Consider the following 24,707-nt stretch of genomic DNA (forward strand, 5'->3'; position numbering starts at 1 on the left):
ACTGGAATGTCGTCTGCCTTTACACTGACAGCCATGTCAAAATAAGACAATAAGATGTCATGGATGATGAGACGTGACCATTCTTCTCATCCCACTGTGGTGTGTTTTTGTCTGTTTGTATGTGCGTGCATGTGGGCGTCCTGTACATGCTCAGGCTCCGACTCAGAGGTGAGCTGCACAGTGGCTGTAATCAACCAGCTGGATGCTGTCAACGTGTCAGACGGCTTCACGTACAAGTCTCAGCTCACACCTGCGATCACCGAGGTGTTGCCACGGCGGGGAGGCACGGCCGGCGGCACCCGTCTCACCATCAGCGGCTCCGGTTTCAGGTGCAGGCTTTGGGACAGTCCCCACATACCACAATGGCCTGCCACAGGCCATAAACAAAATGCAGCGTTCCCTCGTCTAACACGGGGGTTAGGTTCCAAAAAATACCAGTGTTAAGTGAAATCCATGGAGTAGAAGTTGTTGTTTTTTTCATATTTTATATTTTTTGTTCATTATATATTTTTTGTTTACACCATAAGCTTTTTCATTTATTATAATTAATTTTTTTCATTTACAGTGCATGTTTTTTTGTTTACAAGATTTTTTGTTCATTATATATGTTTTTTTTTTTCATTGAAAGTATGTTTTTTAGTTTACAGGATATGTTTTTTTCTTTTCTTATATATGTTTTGAGGCTGTAAAACCCCTCACCACACACTTTATACACTTGTCTCAGACATGAGAAAATATATATTTCGCTCATAGAGGGCCTTAAAAGCGTGGATCACGCTTCTTGGTCAACAGGCTAAATCAGCGATGTAGTGTTTCCAAAATAAGCCTGTCTCATCCATATTAAAAACTTGTTCAGGCTTATATCCCCATTCCCCCATGATGACTTTAAATTTGCTCATGTTTGCCTCTGCCACCATCTGCAAAGGCAGCCTCTCCATGGTCTTGCTGCAGACAGTTAAAGCCCTTTTTGCATCCTTGTTCAAATGTATTGCTGCTTTCGTCCGTATGTTATTTTCCTCCTTCTTCATAGTACGAACCGAAGATTCATTTATTCCATAATTATTCTGTAATGGTGCCCTGCAGCTAGAGGTGTTTTTGTCGGTGCAGAGCGTTTAGCCGACATTGTGGGTTTTGTCGGGGAGAAAACATACAGCACTGAACAGCCACACTGCTAGTGATCGAACAATTATGTGAATTAGGCAAGCTGAACGCATTCTGTACTGTACAGCAGTGGTCCCCAACCTTTCTGACCCACGGAAAGGCTTGTGTTCCCACAAGTCTCCCGCGGACTGGGGGGGGATCGTACATTATAGCGATTAATTTCTCTTATTTATTATGTATTATGTATTATTGTGTAAAGCTAAGACATGAATAACATCAAATTAAAAGCACAAAATGAATGCCAACCCACCAGCCACCAGTTCAAGTTCCAGCCAAGTTTTTCCAGAGAGATGATTACATGGCTGTTTGATGTAATGCCTTGTTTGTGCAGTACAAGGCAGTGCGCTAGCATGAATTGAGACAAATGTGCACATTAGCAATCAATAATTCATCAAAACTTACCTTTATGCATTCCCACTTAATATCACCATTTCAGACCAAATATGAGGTGAAAGAACAATGGTAAAAATACAGCAGCAGTAGAGAGAAAGTTCGCACATGCACAATGGGCCCGGGGTTGGGGACCACTGCTGTACAGGACACATGGCATGGAGGAGATCGATTGATGGGCTACAGTCCCTTAGCCAATCGGAACGCAGAAGACAATGCGGGTTCTCCCTTTTTTACACTGTAAAAAATTGCACACAAAAAAGTAACTGAAATAGGGAGCGCGCGTAAAGTGAAACGCGTTGTAGAGAGGCAAGACTGTATTCTATTTCATGGGTCACCAACCTTTTTGAAACTGAGAGCTACTTCCTGGGTTGCGAAGGGCTGCCAGTTTGATAGAGCTTCTGAAATAGCCAATTTGCTCAATTTACCTTTAACTACTGTATATGTTATTATGAAGAATTCATGACATTCATCTGTGGCAGGGGTTGGCAACCTTTAGCATCAAAAGAGCCATTTTGCCTCCTCTTCCATTACAAAAAAAATTGTCTGGAGCCGCAAAACATTACACAGCTTATAAACATGTCAAAGCTGTAATCTTTTTTAAATGTTACAGCAACAAAATTCAACAAATAAAAATTGCAGCAAGCACATGTATGCTTACTCTGAAATCATTTAAATGCCTTTTTAAGTTGTAAATATTTGTTTAAAATGAAAACAAAATGTAGACAACTTTAACATAAAAAAAGCTCATCAGAGATCACATTTTTGCATGTGTTGTTTGCTCTCTAGCATTTATGCCTGTGCTGAATTGCCATCAATAACCATTCAATTGAGCCTGTCCTTGACCGTCTTTGCAGAGGGAGCCATTCATTTTCTCAATCATTTCTTGTTTCTTTTTTAATTCGAAGAATAGATGCTATTCTTATAAAGGGAATGGCGACAAATGTAGGGACTGGTATTTGGAGACGTAAAAGTGAAACGTATTGTTGTGCCCCGCCTCACAGCAGTCACAGGTGGGGTGACACCGTCAGCTCCCGCAGCACACTATCCGCCTCTCCCGGAGTCATCACCTCTGCGATTAGCGTGTCACGGGCTCCCAACACATAGCTACAGCGCACTTCTCGTTATAAAAATCCTATATTTTTATTTTACCCTTCAGTAACTTGCTTCAAACTCAACTCCAAACTCGGTCAACTTTTTTCTCTCCAGTGAGACTCACCAACTAGCCTACCTCCCCTTCCCTTGCTCATCCAATCAGCAGTCAGAACGCAGTTTAGATGCCTTCACAGACTTGCAGTGAGTCACTGATCATGTTCATGATTTCTCACAATAAATAACAACAACGATTGAAGAAACAGATAAATATCAATATGCCACAATTTATTTCTAGATTTTCTCTTAGTGCAAGTGTTTTTTTTTCAAATGATCACTTCTACAACAGTTATAGGAAATCCCATTTTCACTTGCCACTAACATTTTTATCACAAATCCTGAATTACTTTGCACCATCATTGTACAAATAATAAATCCCTCTTCTTACCATTACAGTTGAACACCTCAGAGAGTGGAGATTGCATCAGTTTCATATTTTTCGTTTTCAAGTACAGTTTTAGCCATTAGCATCATTGCTTCTTTGACAACCTCCTGTCTGAAAAGGCCTTCTTTTTCTTTTGCGTAGCTCTAAAAGAGGCTTTGGTTGCTTTTCTAAGCTTTGTCCGGTCTTGTGAAAAAAGACTGCTGTTTGCACAGCTTCCTTGCTCATAGTGCCCTGCCCTGTGAGTTGTTAGCATGGTAGCTTGTGTGACAAGTTGGGAAATGTCTCTCCACGTTGTGCGCTTCCTCCCATTCATCATGAAAAATAGATCTTTTCTTTCTTTTTCTGCCATCTTTTTGGGGGTCATTCATCTACTCATTTTTGTTGCGCCCACTAGCTTGTTTCCACCATGTTTGCATGATCTCCACAAACGCTACGTTTTGGTCATGCACACAACACTGACCTTTGAACTTTACTAGGCCAGAGTTCATTTATATTAAAGATTTTTGTAATGATCGCCCGAAGTCAGCTGGGATAGGTTCCACCATATAATGAGGGTAAGCGGCACAGAAAATGGATAGATGGATGGATTTTTGCAATGAGGGCTGTAATTGTGTTTAACGCTGGGCAGCAATAATTCAGGGTGTCGGGTCAAGACAGCAATTTTGTCCAGGCGAGTGCAGTCCAAAGAAGGGAATGTCTACATCCAGATGGATGCCTTACTTCTTCAGCAATGTTTGTTTGTTTAAGGCACACAACACAATACAATATCACAACACGGTGCGAACAGCGTCTAGCATTGAACGAATGAGAAATAACCAGGTTATTCATGTTGAGAGACGCACACTGTTAGTTGAACGTTAAAAAGCAAAGTCCGTGTTGCAACAAAAACTGTGAAAGCTGCGCGGCTGGTGCATTCAGGTGCCCATCTAGTGTCATAATTCGGAGCTACGTTTAATTACATGTTAAGTTAAAGGAGTAGTTCTCAATTATTTTCTGTCCCCCAAGGGAAATACTATTGAGAAACTGGTATCTATGTATTTATCTGTACTCTGAACTTGAAACTGAAAGCAGGAAAATGCAACAAAACGGAGAGCAGTGAAGCATACAAGCGTATTCAGGAGTCAAATTGCACGTAGTGTAAGATAAATTTGTACATGTTGGCAGGTCTGCACTAACACTGAAAGTACTACTCTGCCTGTCACCTCCCCCTGACAGTTCACTATGCCTTCCCTCAGGGGGCCCACCGCACTATTTGTGAACCGCTGACTTAAAGGAACAAAAGAGAAGAGCCACTACTAAAACAGTCTTTTGTACAATTTTTTAAAGTGTTTTTTTAGATATTGTCTTTTCCAGTTTTTCTGTAAGTGTGATTTCAACCTCAATAGCAACCCAAAAAAATTTTATGCAACTCACTGGTGATATTTGATCTATTTTTAGAACAGGCTGGCAGGCGACTCATGTGGTCCTTATTGACGACCTGGTACCTGTGGGCACCGTTGTGGTGACCCCTGTTCTATTTAGTGCAGTACAGATGTCTTTTCTTGTACTCAGTAGATTGAGGACTTAACATTGCAGCCACTGACTAGTAGTAATAAAAGGTGACAGAAGCTGAGTTTGAATTGAAGTCAGGACAAATTTCCCCTTTGGGACAAACAAAGGCATGTCTTAACATATCTTATCCCTCTGGTTGTCCTACCTTCTGAAAATATTGTCCCAGGCTTTTGTAGGACGATAACCTCCTCTTCTCCCAGATCTCCTTGTAACAGTGCACGGAATCCATGACGCCTCCAGCATTCATTAGCAGTCAGTGATCTTTATCTTTAACGCCGTGGTCAAGTGGTGCAAAAAAGTGAACTAAAAGGCGATGTTATTCTTCCTCAGTGCGTAAGGTGTGTTTACGGACCAAAATTAAGCTGTTAAATAACTTATGGGAGTGAGTTCGCAAGCACGCAACGTGGTAGCACGAGGTAAACTGAGAACCTCCTGTATACATTTTGTCTACTTACTCGATGTTGTGTGTTCTCTTTCCACCTTGAGTGAATGTCAACTTCCTGTGTTTCAGCACGGACTTGAGCGAGGTGAACGTGACCATCGCAGGCTCCGTGTGCGACGTCCAGTCCGCCAACGACACACACATCGAGTGCGTCACCAATGCCCAGCCGCAATCTCAGGAGACCAAAATCCGAGTCAGCATCAGAGACCAGGGCATCGCCAAGATGGTACTTGTTGGACTCTCATTCAAGCCCTGACAGGTCAATGTGTTCATCCCTTACTGTTATCTTTAGGACAACACAAGTTTCTTCTACATTGACGTCTGGTCGTCCAAGTTCACGTGGGGCGGGCTGTCTCCACCAGAGACGGGCTCGTTTGTTGTTATCACCAAAGGACAGACCATACTGCTGGACACCAACACACCCGTGCTCAAAATGCTTCTTATTCAAGGTGCACAAAAAGAAGACTCCATCCACACTGGGCCTCTTATTAAAATGCTAACCCGCTGCGTGTTTGCATTCAGGAGGCTCTCTGGTGTTTGATGAGGCTGACATAGAGCTGCAGGCAGAAAACATCCTCATTACTGATGGGGGATGGCTGCAGGTTGGCCAGGTGGAGATGCCGTTCCAGCACAAAGCCATCATCACGCTTCACGGACATCTACAGTCTCAGGAAGTTCCTGTGTATGGAACCAAGACACTGGGTGTCAGAAAGGGCACGCTGGACCTGCATGGTAGGAAAACAAAAGAGTGGATGGTTTTTAACATCCACACCCATGCAGGTCTGGGGGCGGCTATAAGTGTCATATTTAAGATTGTGGGTTTGGTATTGGTCCTGAGTCCGTCACTCCTCTCCATCTTACTTCCCCGGTCAATGTCCATTCTTTGTCCTCTCCAGGTAAACCAGTTCCTGTCATCTGGACCCACCTGGCTCAGACGGCAGAAAGCGGATCCTTCACGCTGACCCTGATGAAGTCGGTGATGTGGGCAGTGGGAGATGAAATAGTCATTGCATCCACCGGCCACAGGTAGAATAGCTGTCTCACTTCCTGGGGCCTTTTTGCAAGTTATGAGCGATTTCATCTCAAAAGTGGTCATCTTCTAGGCTCAGCCAGAGAGAAAACGAAGTGAGGATCATTGCAAGCGTGTCAGCAGATGGCATGACCATCACCCTAACCAAAGCCCTCGAGTACTCTCACCTTGCGGTGGCTGTTACCCTGCCGGACGGCACGCCTTTCGAAGCCCGGGCAGAGGTGGGTCTCCTGACCAGGAACGTCATGGTGCGAGGCTCCCGGCATGTAGAGTGGCAGGAGAAAGTTGAGGCCTGCCCAGATGGTTTTAACCCAGGTATCATTGCACTTTTATCTTGCTACAATAATCTTGTAATAACATGACAATGATCACTGTGGTGTCTTCTGCCTGTGTGCTGCAGGAGAATTCGCTACACAAACATGCTTCCAGGGAAGGTTTGGAGAGGAGACCGGAAGTGATGAGTTTGGCGCTTGCATCATGGTCCATCCACCTGTACCCAATGAGAATCTTGCCATGGCCAGGCTGTCATATGTTGAAGTAAGTAACTTAAATGTAACAGGCAGGGTGAGTGAGTCATTTTGCTGTTAAAAGCTGACGTGGTTTGGGTCCGTGGTGCAGATTTTCCATGCAGGACAGGCCTTCAGGCTGGGTCGTTACCCCATCCACTGGCATCTGGTGGGAGACCTGCAGTACAAGTCGTATGTGCGTGGTTGCTCCATACATCAGACGTACAACAGGGCCGTGACCATCCACAACACGCACCGGCTGCTGGTGGAGCACAACATCATCTATGACATCATGGGGGGGGCCTTCTTCATCGAGGACGGTATCGAAACGGAGAACATCCTTCAGTACAACCTGGCTGTGTTTGTCAAGCAGAGCACCAGTCTGCTCAACGACGACGTCACCCCCGCCGCCTACTGGGTCACCAATCCCAACAACATAATTCGGCACAACACTGCAGCCGGAGGCACCCACTTTGGCTTCTGGTACCGCATGCACGAGCACCCCGACGGCCCGTCCTACGACCCAAACATCTGCCAAAAGAAGGTTCCCCTCGGGGAGTTCTTCAACAACACGGTGCACTCTCAGGGTTGGTTCGGTCTTTGGATCTTCCAAGACTTCTTCCCGATGGAGGGGGGCGGCTGCCGCTCCAAGACACCCGAGCCTGCTGTCTTCCGTTCCCTCACCACCTGGAACTGTGAGAAAGGAGCTGAGTGGGTCAATGTGGGCGCTGTGCAGTTCACAAACTTCGTCATGGTCAACAACCAGAAAGCCGGGATCGAATGCAAACGCATCATACAGTCGACGGTCGCCTCGTTCGGACCAGACGGTGGAGCAGGCGTGTTTAACTCCACCATAGTGGGCCACTTGGACGCCCTGGGGCTGGGAGACAACTTCTGCACTCACCGCGGCGTCATCGCACCACTGGATGACGGAATGAGTGTCTTGGGCACCAAATTCATCAATTTTGATCGTGGCACCTGCGCAGCTATCGGGGTGGCTTCAATCGACGGAAAGTGTGTGGATCGCTGCGGTGGCTGGGCTGTCAGGTTTGAAGGTATCCAGTTCTTCAACTCAGCCCACAAGGCTGGCCTCAGGTGGGAGCACGAGGTCGAACTAGTGGACACGGACGGCTCCCTCACTGGTACCCTAGAAGACATTCAGGTGAAGTTTGAAGCTATTCTTCACTTCACTGTATTGACGTTGCCACTTTGCTCTTCAGGAAACCCTGACAACAAAGTGGTGCCTCTGACCGGACTGCTTGACCCGGCACACTGCTCCGAGAGCGCCGAGTGGAGCCTGGGCTTCCCCGCCGCTTTGTGTGACCACACCGTGAAGTTCCATCGTTTGGCTCTCAACAATCCCTCACCATCCTCCCTGAATGCCAAGGATATAATCTTAAGCAACTCGCATGGTATAAAATCCATCCATTTTCTACACCCCTTGTCTTCATTTGAGTCGCAGGTGAACTCAAAACTATCCCAGGTGACTTTGGGCAAAGGCAGGGTACATCCTGGACTGGTCACCAGCCAATCACAGGACACATATAGACAAACAAGCATTCGCACCCACATTCACATCTATTGACAATTTAATGTCTAAAATTAGTCCAACACGCTCGTGGGATGTGGGAGGAAGCCGGGCCACCAGGAGAAACCCCACACAAGCACAGGGAGAACATGGAAACCGGTACAAAAGCATATTAAAATACAAATCTCCTGACTGGTGATGGGAAACTTCCTTTTACTGACAAAGCGCATCTGGAGAAACTCACACATGCGTGACAATTTGTGAATCGGGTACTTGATTCACACAAGTTACCTGTCATGGAGTTCATGCACTTAAGCTCGCACGAGTGCAACAAGGCTCCCCTGACATGTTGCCTGGTTTCTTTTTTTAATTTTACGAGTGGTAGCAGGGCTGAGTAAGTGTACGAGTTAAAGGAGACGTGTATCAGTGAGTAAAATACTTTTGACTTTGAGGCAGTGATGGCAAACTTGATTCATTTTACTGAGTCAAGTTCTTGTAAGTGACTCACTGAAGTGAATTTTGTGTTAACAATTATATGCCGCCTAGGTTCTCATAGTGGTGTACCTCCAGGTGCATACCAATTGTCATGGGGGGACATAAATAAAACTGAAAAATATTAGCACCTAACACTCACAGATACGAGTGCGCCTGAATGGAGAAGAACGGAGCAGAAAGGAGACAGATCATAAGGTTGCTCTGTGTGCATCATATGAACGACTAGAGGAAGTTTCAATGGCGCGTAGTAGCGCCACCAATCCCGTACTTCCGGAGCACCCCCCACAGGACACGGCGAGGGACACGGTCTAATGCCTTTTCCAAGTCCACAAAGCACATGTAGACGGGTTGGGCAAATTCCCATGTACCCTCCAGTACCCTTTCAAGGGTGTAGAGCTGGTCCAGTGTTCCACGACCAGGACCAAAACAACATTGCACACCTCCTGTAGCCGAGATTGGACTAACAGTGGTACCCTTCTCTCCAGCACCCTGGAATAGACTTTCCCAGGGAGGCTGAGGAGTGTGAACCCCCTATAGTTGGAACACACCCTCTGCTCACCCTTCTTGAAAAGGGGGACCACCACCCGGTCTGCCAATCCAGAAGTACTGTTCCCGATTTCCACGCAATGTTGAACAGACATGTCAGCCAATACTGTCCCTCAACATCCAGAGCCTTGAGGAATTCTGGGTGAAACTGGTCCACACCCGGAGCTTTGCCACTGGGGAGCGTTTTGACAACCGCAGATACCTCAGCCACGGTGATGGAACTGTCCACCTTCCTGTCCTCAGGCTCTGCTTCTCTTCTTCTCTGCTGCTCAGTCAAGGTCAGAAAACCAGGCACTGCTTCCCCTTTCTGAGGCACCGGATGGTTTGCCAGAACATCTTTGAGGCCGACCAAAAGTCGTGCTCCGTGGCCTCACCGAACTCTTCCCACACCTGAGTTTTTGCCTTGACCACCGTCGAAGCCTTGTGCTGCTTGGCCTGCCGGTACCTATCAGCTGCTTCAGGAGTCCCACAAGCCATCGATGCTCGATAGGCAGATATGCTTGACGGCAGCCCTGACCTCCGGTGTCCACCATCGGGTTCGGGGCTTGCCGCCACGACTGGCATTGACCACCTTGCGGCCACAGCTCCGATCGTCTGCCTCAGCAATGGAGGCACACAAGTATGAAATATCGATATTTAAAAAATATGGTTACATTGCCCAGCCCCGCTGCGAGGCAGACCTGCTCACATAATGAAATCATGAGCTGGATTTACAAGTTTATGTTTAATCTTGTCTGCCATTCAGAAATTGCATACTTTGCCAATCAAATCGAAGAACAGGTACGTAATATCAGGAAATACATGCAGATTGGGCCTACCTTGTTGTTTGGTGACAACTTCTTTGCTCACTGATTCCAAATTTGGTCACAATGCTGGAACACTGACAACATAAAACATTTTAAATGACAAAAAAAGTTACATTCCAAGACCTACGCTGACACATAATTAGCATGGATGTGGCATCAGTGCTGGCACATTGACAAACTAAGTTGTTTCACGTGAGTTAGCTTCACCTAAAAACCAGACAATATTGTTTAACTTTAAAAGTCATTAACATTAAAAGTCTCATACAAAGCGTGCTGATCAGTGGTGGGATTGAGGAACTACACACCAGTCGTGGTTTCTGGTTACGGCATTGCAGTCTATTGGTGCCATTTAAATGAAAAAGTGGAAGGATGGACAATGCTAATTAAAATGAAAACAAACATTGTGCAGATGTAGTGCCATAAAAAAATAATAGTGTGTTTTTAAAGGCTCCAGCGCTGTTCCCTATTTGAAGAAAAGAATGACTCATCCGTTGGGCTGGATGGCCATGCTGCCTTCAGGGGACACATACACCTGGTACTTTGAGAACGCCGACCACTTAACAAACATCAGCTACAAGGCAAAGTTCTACGGCTTTGAGGTGCTTTTTCCAACATCTTTCCTGCATGTTCATCAATCATGGCACCGTGTTCGCTGACACCTTTCTGGCACGCAGGCGGATCAGTACGTGATCATCAACCACAACCTAACGCAGAGTCCGGACAAGTTCCGCATCATCGACGAGAGGGATGGCTCATCATCGCCACTGAGCTTCAGTGCCAACAGCAATGGCGACTGGCACTTTGACAACAGCACTAACAACCTCTTTTACATCGGTGAGGCCTTTTTTTGTTTGTAGCGTCTCTGTGTGAAGGTTTATAGTTCATAAGGCACTCCTCACCCACTGCAGTGTCTGGGAAGACGAGCCAGCGCCGGCGTCGCAACAGTGTGGACCCGTCCGTGCTGGACGTAGAGGTCAATTTCAAGGTCTACCGCTGCTTCTACACCGACTGTATTCCGCCCACGGCGCCTCCGCCGGCCACCCTCCCCCCGCTACCCAGTCGCCGGCCTGACGACTTCATGTACCAAAAACTTAATTGTTGTTGGGAATATTCTTCAGACGTTAGTTTCTGAAGGGATTATTGTTGTTCTTTTTAGCCTGTGGTCCAATGCCTCCTTCTGGGCTACTTCTGCTGAAAACAACTTCAGTGTGCCAGCAGATGGGGCTGATGTGGTCGTCCCATCAGGTAACGTCAGTGAACTAACCTATTATAGTGTAATCATTGACATGATGTAACCTGTATTGTACTACGCAACCATCACGCATCATAACAGCAACGCAACCCTGCCACTAGGGGGCACCAGAGATGCAAAAGAAGGAAACTGTGCCGATAACCATAGAATCTTAAAGGGATAGTTCGGATGTTTTGACATGAAGTTGTAGCAGCATTGTAGTAAATTAGCAGTGACTTACACCGCCAATTGGTCCCGTGAGTCCGGTTCTGGTGGGAGATCTGTGACGAGGAATGTAGTTCTGCTTAGTTGCTAGGTGATTTAAATAAAGAGTTTGTCTTATATGCGTTAAATATGCGTTCAAAAGAGTAATACATATGCCTCATAAAAATGCCTCCTCAAAAAAATCAGACCTCACAAATGGTTTGTCTCCCGCCGTATCCCTGCACACTGTTGCCTCTCCATTCTTGTATATGTGATGAAGATGCTCGCGTCTCCTTTCGCTGTGGAACACACACGTAAACAAGATGGCCGTCATGCTCCATCGCGGAAGTAGATGCGGGCATCTTCATCACATACGCAAGAATGGACAGGGGACAGTGCCTTTCGGGAGGTTTTGGGACCCCCAAAAGGTGTGGGACAAATGCAACACAAAGTGATTTCTAAGGTATGATTTTTTTTTTGAGGAGGTATTTTTGTAATGCAAATACATTACCCTTTTGAATGCATATCGTTTTAGAGGCCAAACTCTCTACGTTCCTCATCACAGATCTGATACGGTACTACACTGCTAATGGGGGTGTCATAAAACTTCTCTTTAGCTGGAGCTCATTGTGACGCAGTGTAGCTTGAAATAGTTCGAGATAAAGGCATACTGTAAATGAGAAAAGTCATCAGTATGACCCAAAGTTTGTGATGGGAAGAAAAAAGTACTCATCTAATTTGCATATTATGGCGTCACCAGGCTCAGAAATGGTCAGATCTGTCTCCACGATACCCGCCAGGCTCATCAAAATCTCTGATCCACTTGTAATACTCTTCCTCATCTCTCATGCAAACACAGCCATTGACATCACCACTGCTGCCTCCGCCGCTATTAGCAGTGCACTTTCCACGTTTTTTTACATTTCTGCTAGCCCCCTTTTTCACCTTTAGCAGTGTTTTGACCACCCCTGCTGCACACACCATGTCCGCTCCTGCAAAGCATCAGCTCCGGTATGTGCCGCATGTGGACTGTCATGGCGAGCTGTCATGCTGCCACGCACACTCAATAAACTTTTAAGCTTTACAAATGAACAAACCCACAAATGTTGCTCAGATTGAAGTTACAGATGTCTGGCATCTCCTGGCGTAAAACAGTAACTACACGAAGCATCATATTTGCACAAATGGATTGTTGAATTCAGCAGCGTTGCTTGTCGCAATTTTGCAACTTTGGTGCTTAAAGGGTTAATATGGAAGTAACAGCTAAAATCACTAAAAAGATGGCACTAAGATTACAGAAAGTTGCCATGTACTTCTATATTACTATCATGCCATGTAAATATTTACATGTTTACATGACTGAAATAACCGCAATGCTAACACCTAGCTAGAAAGTACAAAGGCAGTTCTATAGTAAGTTTACATCATTCTATGTAGGTATATGCGAGTTAAAAAGAGGCAGCTAAACTGCTAACAATGCTAAGAACGAGCATGCTAGCACTTAGCGCAGAAAGTACTAAGGCTATAGTGATTTTACTTACATTCTACAAGTACATCAGAGTATACAATTTCAAAAGAGTATAATGGTTAAATTGCTAACAATGCTGAGAGTTAATATGCTGACACCTTCCTAGATAGTGCCGAAAGTACTAAGGCAGTTCTATAGTGATTTTACTTCAATTCTATGTAGATATAAACAATTTCTAATGAGGATAATGGCAAAACTGCCAATAATGCTAACAGTTATCATGCTAGCACCAAGCTACAAAGTCCAACGTCAGTTCTATAGGAAGTTTACTTCATTCTATGTAGGTATATACAATTTTGAAACAGGATAGTGGCTAAATTGCTAACAATGCTAAGAGTTAGCATGCTAGCACCTGGCAAGACATCATGAAGAATAGTGTTATAATTGGGGATGTCAATCGATTCAAATATTTAATCGCAATTAATACAAGATACAAGATACAAGATACAAGAGAGTTTTATTGTCATGTGCATAGTAAAACAGCAGTTATACCATGCAATGAAAATCTTATTCTGTTCATTCTCCCAAGAAAAGAAATAAAACAAATGAAAGAATAAGAACATAAGAAACATAAACACATAAACATATATACCAATAAATTAAGCAACAACAACAGAAGAGACATTAATACAAGCAAATAATACAAACAAACAAACAAATAAATAAATAAATAAATAAATAAAGTGCTATGAGTGTGTGCGTGCGGCGTGTGCGAGTGCTTCGTTGAGAAGCCTGATGGCCTGTGGGTAAAAGCTGTTTGCCAGCCTTGTGGTCCTGGACTTCAAACTCCTGTAGCGTCTGCCTGATGGTAGGAGTGTGAATAATGAGTGTTGTGGATGTGTGCTGTCCTTGATGAGGTTGTGTGTTCTTCGTAGGACTCTAGATTTATAAATGTCTTGCAGTGAGGGGAGGGCTGCCCCAACAATGTTCTGTGAGGTCTTGATCACCCGCTGGAGTGCCTTCCTGTCACGTGTTGTACAGTTACCGTACCAAACAGTGATGGAGGCGGTAAGGACACTTTCGATAGTGCATCTGTAGAAGCAACTCAGGATTGTGGTGGACATGCCAAATTTCCTCAGTCTTCTCAGGAAGTACAGTCTCCTTTGGGACTTCTTCAGAATTTGTTGGGTGTTGTGAGACCAGGTGAGGTCCTCGCTGATGTGTGTGCCAAGGAACTTGAAGGTTTTCACCCTCTCCACCTCAGTCTCATCAATAAACAGGGGTCTATGTGGCTCCTTTTCCCTTGTTCTTGGGTCGATGATCATCTCTTTAGTCTTATCTGTATTGAGAAGGAGATTGTTATCACGACACCAAGCTATGAGGTCCGCCACCTCTCTTCTGTATGATGTTTCAACACCACCAGTGATCAGTCCGATGACTGTAGTGTCATCCGCAAATTTAATGATGCTGGTGTTGTTCTGGGAGGCCACGCAATCGTAGGTGAAGAGCGTGTAGAGGAGTGGACTCAGCACACACCCCTGTGGGGTCCCAGTGCTCACAATTCTAGAGCTGGATGTGCGGTTGTGGACTCTGACTGACTGGGGTCTGCCTGTGAGAAAGTTAAACACCCAGTTACAGAGGGAGGGAGACAGGCCAAGTGTGAGGAGCTTATTAGTGAGTTTGTGGGGGCTGACTGTATTAAAAGCAGAGCTATAGTCTATAAATAGCATTCTGACGTATGTGTCCTGGCCCTGTAGGTGAGAAAGGGCTGTGTGGATGGCAGTGTTGACTGCATCATCCGTGGACCGGTTCTGGCGATATGCAAACTGTAGAGGGTCCACAGTTGCCGCCGGGATGCTCTTTTTGATGTGGGTCATGACTAGTCTTTCAAAGCACTTCATAACAATAGAAGTGAGTGCTATAGGGCGATAGTCATTTAAGCAGGTCACGTTGCTCTTCTTGGGTACGGGCACTATGGTGGTGGACTTTTTTTAATCGCATTTGGTCCATAGTTACCTCATAGAAACTTCCACCATCCTTGAAGGCACCATTTAACTTTGCAAGGCATCGTCTCCCACAATGCACAGAAAGTACTACTTTACCCTTTACTTTACCCTACTATACTCTTTTCTTTCTCCATTTCTCATCAATATTTGTTCCCTTTTCTGACGTCACATCAGCTGCCACGCCGCTGCGTTTCCTCACCATCGCGGGCCGAGGGTCAAACAGGACGTGCGCACATTAATCGCGCCTCAAAAAAATGAGTATCTGTTAACTGGTTATTATCTCGTTAACTTTGACATCCCTAGTTATAACATAATGTATGAACCTGACATGAGTCAAATAGTGCTAACATGGTCACAAGTGTTGCAATACTGTATCTTGTCATGCAGGCCTACAATAAGTAGTATTATCTTCATATCTATCATCAGCGCATGTGTCTCCTCAGGAAAGTGGGTGGTCTTGGACAGTGACACACCTCCCCTCAACAAGCTGACAATAAATGGCGTTCTGGAGATCCCGGAACCCTCAAACAGCTCGTCCAGCCGACCAGCTCAGTCGGCACCTCAGAACCACACCATTGTCATAGATGCGGTCTACATCTCCGTCCAGGTCTCAGCACACAAAGCTTAGTTTCCAGTGCTACCCTGGAGAGTGCCTTCTTTCTAATAGCTAGCAGAGAAGGCTAGAAGTTCTCCCCTGCTTCACATTCAGTCTTGATGTTGCGTTTCAGGGCGGCAGGCTGGTGGCTGGATGGGAGGACAAGCCTTTCAATGGGGAACTTCACATCAGACTGAGGGGGGACCATCACACCCCTGACTGGCTTCTACCAAATGGACCCAACCAGGGATCCAAAGTCCTGGGTGAGATTTTTAAAGAAGCCTCTGAGTGAAGCTACTGAAGGATGCTGAGGATACAAAATTCCTCCCCTTCAGGTGTGTTTGGCACCCTGGAGCTCTACGGACAGCCGCATGACGTGTACCATACCAAACTGGCAGCCACCGCCGACGCCGGGTCCAGTACATTGACTCTATCGGAGGCCGTCGACTGGAAGGTATGTCCGGCTCTAATTCATTTGGACCTTCTTCTTCCAGCACCGTTACGTCACCGTGATGTTTGCTAGGTGGGAGACGAGGTGGTCGTCTCCACCACCGGCTACAGCGCGTGGGAGACCGAGAAGCGGGAGATCGCCGACGTGTCCGCCGACCGCCGCGTGCTGACCCTGAGCCGATCTCTGACCCACACTCACATCGGTCAGTTCGGCAAAGGTGAACCGGAGCGGCGCCAGACATGTCGATGACTCTTCACGTTGTTGTCACCCAGGTGAGACTCATGCCGTCTCAGGAACACTGCTCTCCTACACGCTGGCGGCAGATGTTGGACTCCTGAGCAGAAACATCAAGATCATCGGCCAGGAGTACGGTGGCATGATGGAGGAATCGTTTGGTGCCAGACTACTGGTCGGAACCTTCTTCGTAGACGGAATCAGCTATAAAGGTGCGTGTGGTGCAAAATCTAGCTTTCATCCTTAATTTGGAACCTTGGATTTGAAAAATGCTTTTAATAAGATAACAGAAAACTTAAACAGTTGCTTCGAGAGTAGAGACATTACTCTACCACAAACAATGCAAGCAATTGAGAATCTGCATTCAATGGCAGAGAAACATTCTGCTTCATATACAGCTGCAAGGAAGGCTATATCGTTTCTGAAAATAGAAGTTAAACGTGATTACAACAACCTCTATGAAGTCACAATGGTGTCACAAACATTATGGAAGAAATTAGCAAGTCTATCACAAACATTATGGAAGAAAATAGAGCACAGAGTAAGTCTATCACAAACATTATGAAAGAAAATAGAGCACAGAGCAAGGCTATCAAAAAAACTAAGAAAAGAAGTCAAGAAGTTGCAAGATGAAAATGCAGACTTGAGTGCTGCTCTTAAGAAGGTTAAATACCCAATGGAAGATATCAAGGCTCTGCAGGACGATATTAAGGAACTGTGTAATGACAATGCTGCCTTGCGCTCTGCTCTTAACCGTAAAGAAAATACAGCATTATTCAAGGATGTCCGGGTTCTGCAGGATGATATCAGGGCATTATTGGAAGATAATGCTGCCTTGCGCACTGCTCTCAAGGAGGCTATAAACCTTATGGAAGCCACCTCATGTACTGATCTTAAGGACGCTAAAGACCCCACGGAAGAAAATAGAGTATTGTGCAATGATATCAACATTCTACAGGATGACATCAAGGCACTATTGAAGGATAATGCTGCCTTTCGCACCACCCTTGAGGAGCAAATGAAAAACTTAATTGACGAGATGGATCAGATTGCACGAATGAATGATGTGGTCCTCACAGGGTTCCAAATCACACCCAAGTCAAGATGTTCCCTCAAAGAAGCAACAGATTGCTATCTTCCTACAATTGAAGGAGGTGGATGTCGATGTCAACAGTATTGAGAGCATTGAGAGGAGCCAGATCAGATAGCTTGCGCATTTGGAACGCCTTCTGGACGCCTCCCTGGGGAGGCGTTCAGGGCACATCCGACCGGTAGGAGGCCTCGGGGGAAGACCCAGGACATGTTGGAGAGACTATGTCTCCCTGCTGGCCTGGGAACATCTCAGTATCTGCCGGGAGGCAGCTGGACAATGCAGCTGGGATAGGTCCAGATCTGTGGGAAACATACAACAATGTAACGCTAAGTAGTGGTCATTTTATTAAAGACAAATGTGATTGTTTTGTTTTTGTTCCTGAAGGCAAAGCTCAAATCAGGAATGTGGAGTTCTACCACTCGGGTCAGGAAGGCTGGAACGAGGAATATGACCCAAGATATTCTGTTTCCTTCCTCAACCTGGGACAGGTGAGAAACATTGCACCCCACAGACATAATAATGCTGACTATTGAGGGGGAGGAATGAATGTTGTGTTTCTCGGCAGGGCAATGAGTCATACATTCAGGGCTGTGCTTTCCACAGCGGCTTCTCTCCAGCCATCGGCGTGTTCGGAACGGAGGGCATCGCCATTGACGACAACGTCATCCACCACACGGTGGGCGAGGGTAAGCCTACATTTGTTTTCATGTCAAGCCATTCTTAACAGGTGTTAACGCGAAGGCTTTTGCAGGAATCAGAGTTTGGGGCAGGGCCAACATCCTGAGGAGAAACCTGGTCACCCTGAGCTTGTGGCCCGGATCCTACCAGGACAGGGAGGAGCCCTTCAACTACGACTGGACTGCGGCCGTCGAGGTACATCTCACATGTTTTGAAAGCAGACTTTCCACTAATGACTTGTTTGTTTCTGTCAGGTCAGTGAGGGAGTAGACGTCGTCCTGCAGCATAACATTGTGGCGGGCTACGAGCGCGTCGCATACCGCATCGATGGCGAGCAGTGTCCAGGTGAGCCCATCCTTTCATTTTTATGTATGCGGCCCTCAGCTTAAGAAGCCCTAACACAAAAACTGGTGCAGGTTTCTCGAATGACAAGGAGGAGTGGGCTCACAACGAGGCTCACGGCGGCCTTTTTGGAGTCTACATGAACAAAGACGGCCTGCCCGGGTGCTCCCTTATCAGGAGCTTCTTCCTCTGGAAAAACTTTGACTATGGTGTCTACTTCCAGGTGTGAAAATCAGTTTTACACACCTCTTTAGACATTGGAGTCAAACGTGTCACGTCCCATTGCAGAGCTTCATGAACATCATGGTGGCCAATGTGACCCTGGTGGACAACGGCATGGGCATCATGCCTCTCATCTTTGGCCCGCCCTCTCTCAGCCACGCCTACGATGATAAGTGGGTCCACGTGGAGGTGAGACACTACACCCTCTTTGCCTCCGCTCACCATCTTTTTAACGTCTGCTGCTCTGCTTTCTTTTCCCAGAATGTCTTGCTCGTGGGGAGCAGCCCCAACTTCAACTGCTCTGACACGCTGGCGACCAGCGACTTTAACATCGCCATCACCCAAGACCACCGAGCCCCCCGACCTGTCAATGGTAGGCAAATCTTCAACGCATTAATATATCACCACAAGAAAGTCCTGAAGAGAATGTAGTGCTTGTAGGGAGTCATATAAGGGCGTAAGACACAAGCTTATGGAGGCAATAGAGGAAGTGAATACTAAAAGATAAGAACTAATTTTATAACTTGAATAATAATTTGGAATGCATTAGAAAGTGTAAAGTACCACATGGTCATTTTTTAACAAGAATATTTCACAACACAACAGAAACAGAACCAATGCTGTAATAGCCCTTAGGAGCAACCTGAAAAGGCACAATATTGTTTTATGCTTTTATATATTTCACTGTAGTTTTGTACATTCAGTAGTGTTTTTTAATTTCCTTAACTTATATATATTCCTTAACTTATATATATATATATATATATATATATATATATATATATATATATATATATATATATATATATATATATATATATATACATATATAGATGTATATATACACTAGGTTCCTAACGAACACAATTGGTTCCAGACGACCATTTGCAAGTCGATTTGTTCTTAAGTCGAACAAAAGGTAATATTACCAATGATATAGGTACTACATGTACGTGTATACATATACAGTATTTGTGTATGTATGTAGATATGAGTTTGGATGTAGTAGTAATATTAAACCAGGATAATTAATGAAAAAAACAATAATAAAAATGATATAATAATACGTAATGATAAATGTTATTTACATTTGAAGAGGAGTGGTCGAGCATACGTCGTTGGTGGAGGAGGAGTTATTGAAAAAAGTACAAATCATCGTCATAGTTAGACTCTTCTAAAGAGGTAGTTCAGGGGAAACTACTGAGGTGGAAGGAATTGGCGACGAGGGTGCAGACGAAGGTGTCGGCATTGGTGGCGAGTCACTTGGTGACGACGGTGCAGAAGTAGCAGATCTACGCTTGAAGAAGCTTTCAATGGAAGTTTGGATGGTCTTCCTTTTCTTCTCCTCGTAGATGATACGGTAGCACTGTAGAGCACCATTTTCTAACAAATTCAAATGACAAAATATCGCAATTTTCGACAAAATACATGAAAATATAGACCAGTCAGCTTGCGTTCGGATCTCCGAATGTTCGCAAGTCGGATGTTTGTAAGTAGAGAACCAAGTGTGTGTGTGTGTGTGTGTATATAAATATATATATATATATATATATATATATATATATATATATATATTTATATACATATATATATACATATATATATACTGTATACGTATATACAGTCAAACCTGTCTTAGCGGCCACCTTTATAGAACGGCCACCTGCCTATAGCAGCCACTGAAAAATCCCCCGCAGCAAATTTACATGTTATAGACCCTGTGTATAGCAGTCACCTGTCCAACGCGGCCAGCGGCCACCCATTTTGTCTCCCTTGGTCAATATCTGACTGCACATAGCGGCCAAATTACCAACTCAAGTAGAAGCTTCATGCACGAAAAAGTTTCGTTTTTCAATCAATGAAGCAGTCGTGTGTAGACTTTAATTACTGAGTCCTAGCTCAGTCACAATCATTCACAAGATCCACACAAACTGTCAGTTGTTCCACATAAAAAAGCTGTCTTCTTTTGAGCTTGCTATTTCCTGGCGAAACATGTAAATTTAAGAGCATTTCAACAAAAATATAAACGCAATGCTCCCATTTTTTATGAAATGAACTCAAAGATGTAAATATCACATTTCTGTCCAATATTGTTGACAAATGTGCCTAAATGTGTGATAGTGAGCACTTCTCCTTTGCTGAGATCATCCATTCCACCTCACATATCAACATGCTGATGAGACACATATTCAAAATATTCTACAGCACAGCAGCAAAAGAACCAGTGTTGTAACAGCAGTAAGTCAGCATTATTAGTGCTGATAAGTTGATCGCGAACAACAGTACGACACGAGTAACACATGCAACTTTCACACCAACAGCTGAGTATTTTAAAGCGCACGCAATGCTAGACAAAGCTGCTGTGTGCTGACCGCTCGTGACGACTTCAAACTGCCACCTTGTGGGGTTCACCAAAACTAATACATCGTGAGGTTGCCTACAGCCACAGCAGTGAATGCGGTTAATGGAATGGAGACATGTGTTCTGCTTCTGAACGTGGCCTGTGGTGTTTGTCTGCTCCCTCCAGGAGGCAGATCTGGGATCTGCTGGCCGACGTTTGGATCTGGGCACAACACGGCTCCCAAAAAACCGCATCACACCAACAACAACTACAACGCCATCAAGGGCCTGATGAAAGTGGTCGGTGAGTTCAGAACCTGATGCTGGACATTAGAGAGAGGAGTTGAACACGATAAAACTCCCCCACAATCCCCTATCCAGATTCCACATTTGTCGGCTTCAGAAACGTCTGCTCGGGTGAGAGTAACGTGATGTTCCTCACCAACCCCTTGAACGAGGACTTGCAGCACCCAGTGCAGGTTTGGGGCCTGAAGATCATCGACAGCACCAAGGAGGCCAAAGTGTTCATCCACCGGGCTGACTTGGGGTAAAGAACACGACGTTTGGGAACAGATAGCGCTATTTCTTTCTAATGCCCAAATGTCCTTTGTGCTCTAGCAAAGTCAACCCGGCCGACTGCGTGGACATGGACTGCGATGGCAAGAAGAAGAGCTTTCTGAAGGACTTGGACGGCTCCTTCCTGGGTTCCGTGGGGGCCGTCATTCCGCAGTCCGAATTCGAGTGGGGAGGGGATCCTCGCAGGGGGCTGGGCGACTACCGCATCCCCAAAGTCATGCTGACGTTCCACAATGGGAGCCGCATCCCAGTGGAGCAGATTGCCCCACACAAAGGTAAACAAGTCAGGAGGCCAGAGGACTACGTTGCAGTCCAGACTGACTTTTACCGACTTTGTCCTCAGGTGTGATCCGGGAAAATTGCACTTATGTGAGCACCTGGCAGTCCTACAAATGTTTCGGACTCAACTACAGGATGCTAGTCATCGAGAGTCTGGATGCGGACACAGAGACCAGACGTCTCTCCCCAGTGGCTGTGCTGGGTCAAGGCTATGTGGACCTAATCAACGGTAGAACCTCGTCCCGATCCAAATTAGTCAAAGTAAGCGTCTCATGCTGTTATGTTGGCGTTCCTAGGCCCGCAGGACCAGGGTTGGTGTTCCGGCTACACCTGCCAAAGGAGGGTGTCCCTCTTCCACAGCATCGTGGCCACCAACCACGCCTTTGACATCTTCTTCACTGGCGTCAGTCCTCAGAAGCTCCGCCTCATGATGCTCAACGCTGAGCCATCTGAGGTCAGAAGTCGTCCACACTTCCTTCCTTCCTTCCCAGGTGGATTCATCTCAGTCTCTTTGCTTTTCCCGCAGAGCGTCCTGGTGTCTGTTTTCTACTCCATGCCGCAGAGGTTGGACGTGTACGTGGACCACCAACTGATCGCACCCATCAACGCCAAGTGGAACGCTGACAACAGCGACTACACCCTCAGCAAACCCACCTTTGAAGGTGCAGACTGTCTTACTAAGAAACCAAAGGACACTGCTGAAAGCGTAGATCTTTGGATTCCAGGTCAATACGTCCCGGCGCTGAACGCCATCATGGGCGCCAACTTCTTCGACCAGACCTCCAAGATGTTGAAAGTCTTGGTGAGAGGATCCACACCGGTTGAGATCCGAACCGCACCAGTCCTCTTCATCTCATTTGAGCTGCCGGCCATGACCAATGATGAGTTCTTTGGGGACAACCTGGTCCAGAACCTGGCCATGTTCCTCAAGGTGCCCTCGGACATGATCCGGGTCACCAAAGTCGTCCGGGAGGACTCGCGGCGCAGGAAGAGATCCACGGGTTTGACAGTGGAGGTGGAGATCAAGAACCCGCCGGTCCAGCAGGTCAACAACAACACCGACGGTGAGCGGGGGCGGAATTTGTTTAGGACCTGGATTGCAGGATCACTTACGATCCTTCCCGTGTCTTCTCAGACGAGGAGGACTTCCAGTTGTTGCGGAACATCGCAAATGATCTGGGTCGGGCAGCGGTCTCCGGCCACCTCGGCCAGTCCATCGGCTTCAACGTGTCCTCGATGGGCATCGTGGCGCCCCCGCCTCCTTCCTCGGACCCTGGATGGAATGAAGTAAGGCTGGATCACGGCAGCTTCTGCTTGGGTGCTTCAATGTCCCACAACTTTTCTTGATGGAATTCCAGGTGGCAACCGCTGAGGTGACGAGAGAGGAGCCTGAGGTGAGCTACGTGTCCAGTGTGGAGAACCTGTTGCTGATGAAGGAGCCTGTAGCGGGCCAGTATGTGGGTCTACTGCACCAGCAGCCCAGTCTCATGGCGGTGAATGAGCAGGTGAAGACCTCATGTCCACGAGAAAACATGGAATAAGAAAAATGTATTGTATTTGCATGCCAGAGCAACAGGTGGCACTCTGGCGCCTTATTGCACATTTTAGCCAATCAGTCGTCTGAAGAAAGTTGTTTCTGGAAAAGGCACGGTACAACACAACACTTGAATGTCAGGTTAAAAAAATATGTAAAGATAAAATTCTACTGAAAATACATGAAAATGAATGAATACATTGATAGAAATAAACACAGAAATAAAATAATAAAAATAAACAATAAAATCACATTAACCACAAAAACTGAAAAATGTCCTATGTTTTGCCGTCTTCATGACCCGAGCCAGCCTATCAGGCGTGACCTTAGCTGACCTCTGCTGCTGTCTCTAGGGCGACTGCGTCTCGGTGGGCGTGACCACCCTCTCGGTCAGGGCCGGCCTGAAGGACTCCGACGACAACGACATGGACGGCCTGGAGGGAAACACCACCATCTTGTTTAGCGGCTGCTGGGCCAACTTCACCGACCTGTCCATCCTCCGCAGTGGTAGGTCACCCCCCCTCGCCAAAAGTGACCCCCAGTAACCCACACCCCTTCTCTCCTACAGGCGAGAACCTGACGATGGTCTTCACGCTGAATGAGTGGCGCGCTATGTCGCAGTCTTTCTCCATCAGGGATACACCGCCCTCCCCCACCAACGCCACCCTGCCGACCGTTCCGGATGACAGCATCTTTGGGTCCGGCATCCCGGTGACACCCGGCAGCCTTTGCATGGTCAGCGTCATCTTGGCTGTGGCCTGCTGCTCTGAAGACATCCCCATCTGCTAGAAACAATGAGATCAGATATTCTATAGAAAATGTGCTTTTCTTCCTATTATGGGGGTGGGGGGGGTGGCTTTTTTCTCTTTTAAATAAATGATTTGAATGATTTTTTTTTATCCATTCAGTTTCCAGTTCCTTGCTTTTCTTTTTATGAAGGTTTTTGTTTGCTTTTTTCTGCTTTAAATAAATTAATTTATGATTTTAATCCAGTGTTGTGCTTTTCTCCTGGTAATTTTTTTTGCACTTATGTCACTTTTAAGTCATTTTTTACGATTTTAATCTATTTCTTGGCCATTTCTTATGATGTCTTGTATTTTTTCTATTTGTGCTTTCAAATAAATTCGTTAATGATTTTTATTTAGGGGTTCAATTCTCCCGTGGGCATTTTTGTGTGGAGTTTGCATGTTCTCCCCGTGTGTGTGTGGGGGTTTTCTGGGTATTCCGGTTTCCTCCCACATTCCAAAAACATGCATGTTAGCTTCATTGGAGACTCTAAATTGTCCATAGGTATGAATGTGAGTGGTTGTCTATATGTGCCCTGCCATTGGCTGGACACCAGTCCAGCGTGTACCCCGCCTGTCGTCCCAAGTCAGCTGGGATAGGCTCCAGCATGCCCCCGCGACCCTAAAGAGGAGAAGCGGTATAGAAAATGTATGGATGGATTTTTATTTATTCTCAG

General features: G+C 45.9%; 1 protein-coding gene across 4 annotated transcripts in view; it reads left to right on the forward strand.

Moving 5' to 3' along the window:
- Positions 1–24,200, forward strand: part of LOC129173460 (fibrocystin-L-like) — a 46,616-nt gene extending 22,416 nt beyond the window's left edge. For all 4 annotated transcript variants that reach the window (XM_054764411.1, XM_054764412.1, XM_054764413.1 and 1 more), the window contains 36 exons: positions 155–329; positions 5,151–5,307; positions 5,374–5,530; positions 5,604–5,813; positions 5,978–6,107; positions 6,185–6,426; positions 6,512–6,648; positions 6,730–7,759; positions 7,838–8,029; positions 10,440–10,591; positions 10,667–10,826; positions 10,901–11,072; positions 11,149–11,237; positions 15,345–15,508; positions 15,630–15,759; positions 15,832–15,950; positions 16,020–16,149; positions 16,220–16,393; positions 17,659–17,762; positions 17,840–17,960; positions 18,026–18,147; positions 18,207–18,297; positions 18,369–18,517; positions 18,583–18,705; positions 18,778–18,889; positions 21,044–21,160; positions 21,238–21,403; positions 21,475–21,707; positions 21,776–21,940; positions 22,008–22,165; positions 22,238–22,373; positions 22,437–22,775; positions 22,847–22,998; positions 23,070–23,216; positions 23,599–23,752; positions 23,814–24,200. In XM_054764411.1, the coding sequence (XP_054620386.1) occupies positions 155–329; positions 5,151–5,307; positions 5,374–5,530; positions 5,604–5,813; positions 5,978–6,107; positions 6,185–6,426; positions 6,512–6,648; positions 6,730–7,759; positions 7,838–8,029; positions 10,440–10,591; positions 10,667–10,826; positions 10,901–11,072; positions 11,149–11,237; positions 15,345–15,508; positions 15,630–15,759; positions 15,832–15,950; positions 16,020–16,149; positions 16,220–16,393; positions 17,659–17,762; positions 17,840–17,960; positions 18,026–18,147; positions 18,207–18,297; positions 18,369–18,517; positions 18,583–18,705; positions 18,778–18,889; positions 21,044–21,160; positions 21,238–21,403; positions 21,475–21,707; positions 21,776–21,940; positions 22,008–22,165; positions 22,238–22,373; positions 22,437–22,775; positions 22,847–22,998; positions 23,070–23,216; positions 23,599–23,752; positions 23,814–24,034 (6,530 nt within the window). In that variant the 3' untranslated portion in view covers positions 24,035–24,200. The remainder of the gene's footprint in view (positions 1–154; positions 330–5,150; positions 5,308–5,373; positions 5,531–5,603; positions 5,814–5,977; positions 6,108–6,184; positions 6,427–6,511; positions 6,649–6,729; positions 7,760–7,837; positions 8,030–10,439; positions 10,592–10,666; positions 10,827–10,900; positions 11,073–11,148; positions 11,238–15,344; positions 15,509–15,629; positions 15,760–15,831; positions 15,951–16,019; positions 16,150–16,219; positions 16,394–17,658; positions 17,763–17,839; positions 17,961–18,025; positions 18,148–18,206; positions 18,298–18,368; positions 18,518–18,582; positions 18,706–18,777; positions 18,890–21,043; positions 21,161–21,237; positions 21,404–21,474; positions 21,708–21,775; positions 21,941–22,007; positions 22,166–22,237; positions 22,374–22,436; positions 22,776–22,846; positions 22,999–23,069; positions 23,217–23,598; positions 23,753–23,813) is intronic.
- The last annotated feature ends 507 nt before the right edge of the window (positions 24,201–24,707 follow it).

Source organism: Dunckerocampus dactyliophorus, chromosome 20, assembly GCF_027744805.1.
Source record: "Dunckerocampus dactyliophorus isolate RoL2022-P2 chromosome 20, RoL_Ddac_1.1, whole genome shotgun sequence".
Classification (NCBI taxonomy): domain Eukaryota; kingdom Metazoa; phylum Chordata; class Actinopteri; order Syngnathiformes; family Syngnathidae; genus Dunckerocampus; species Dunckerocampus dactyliophorus.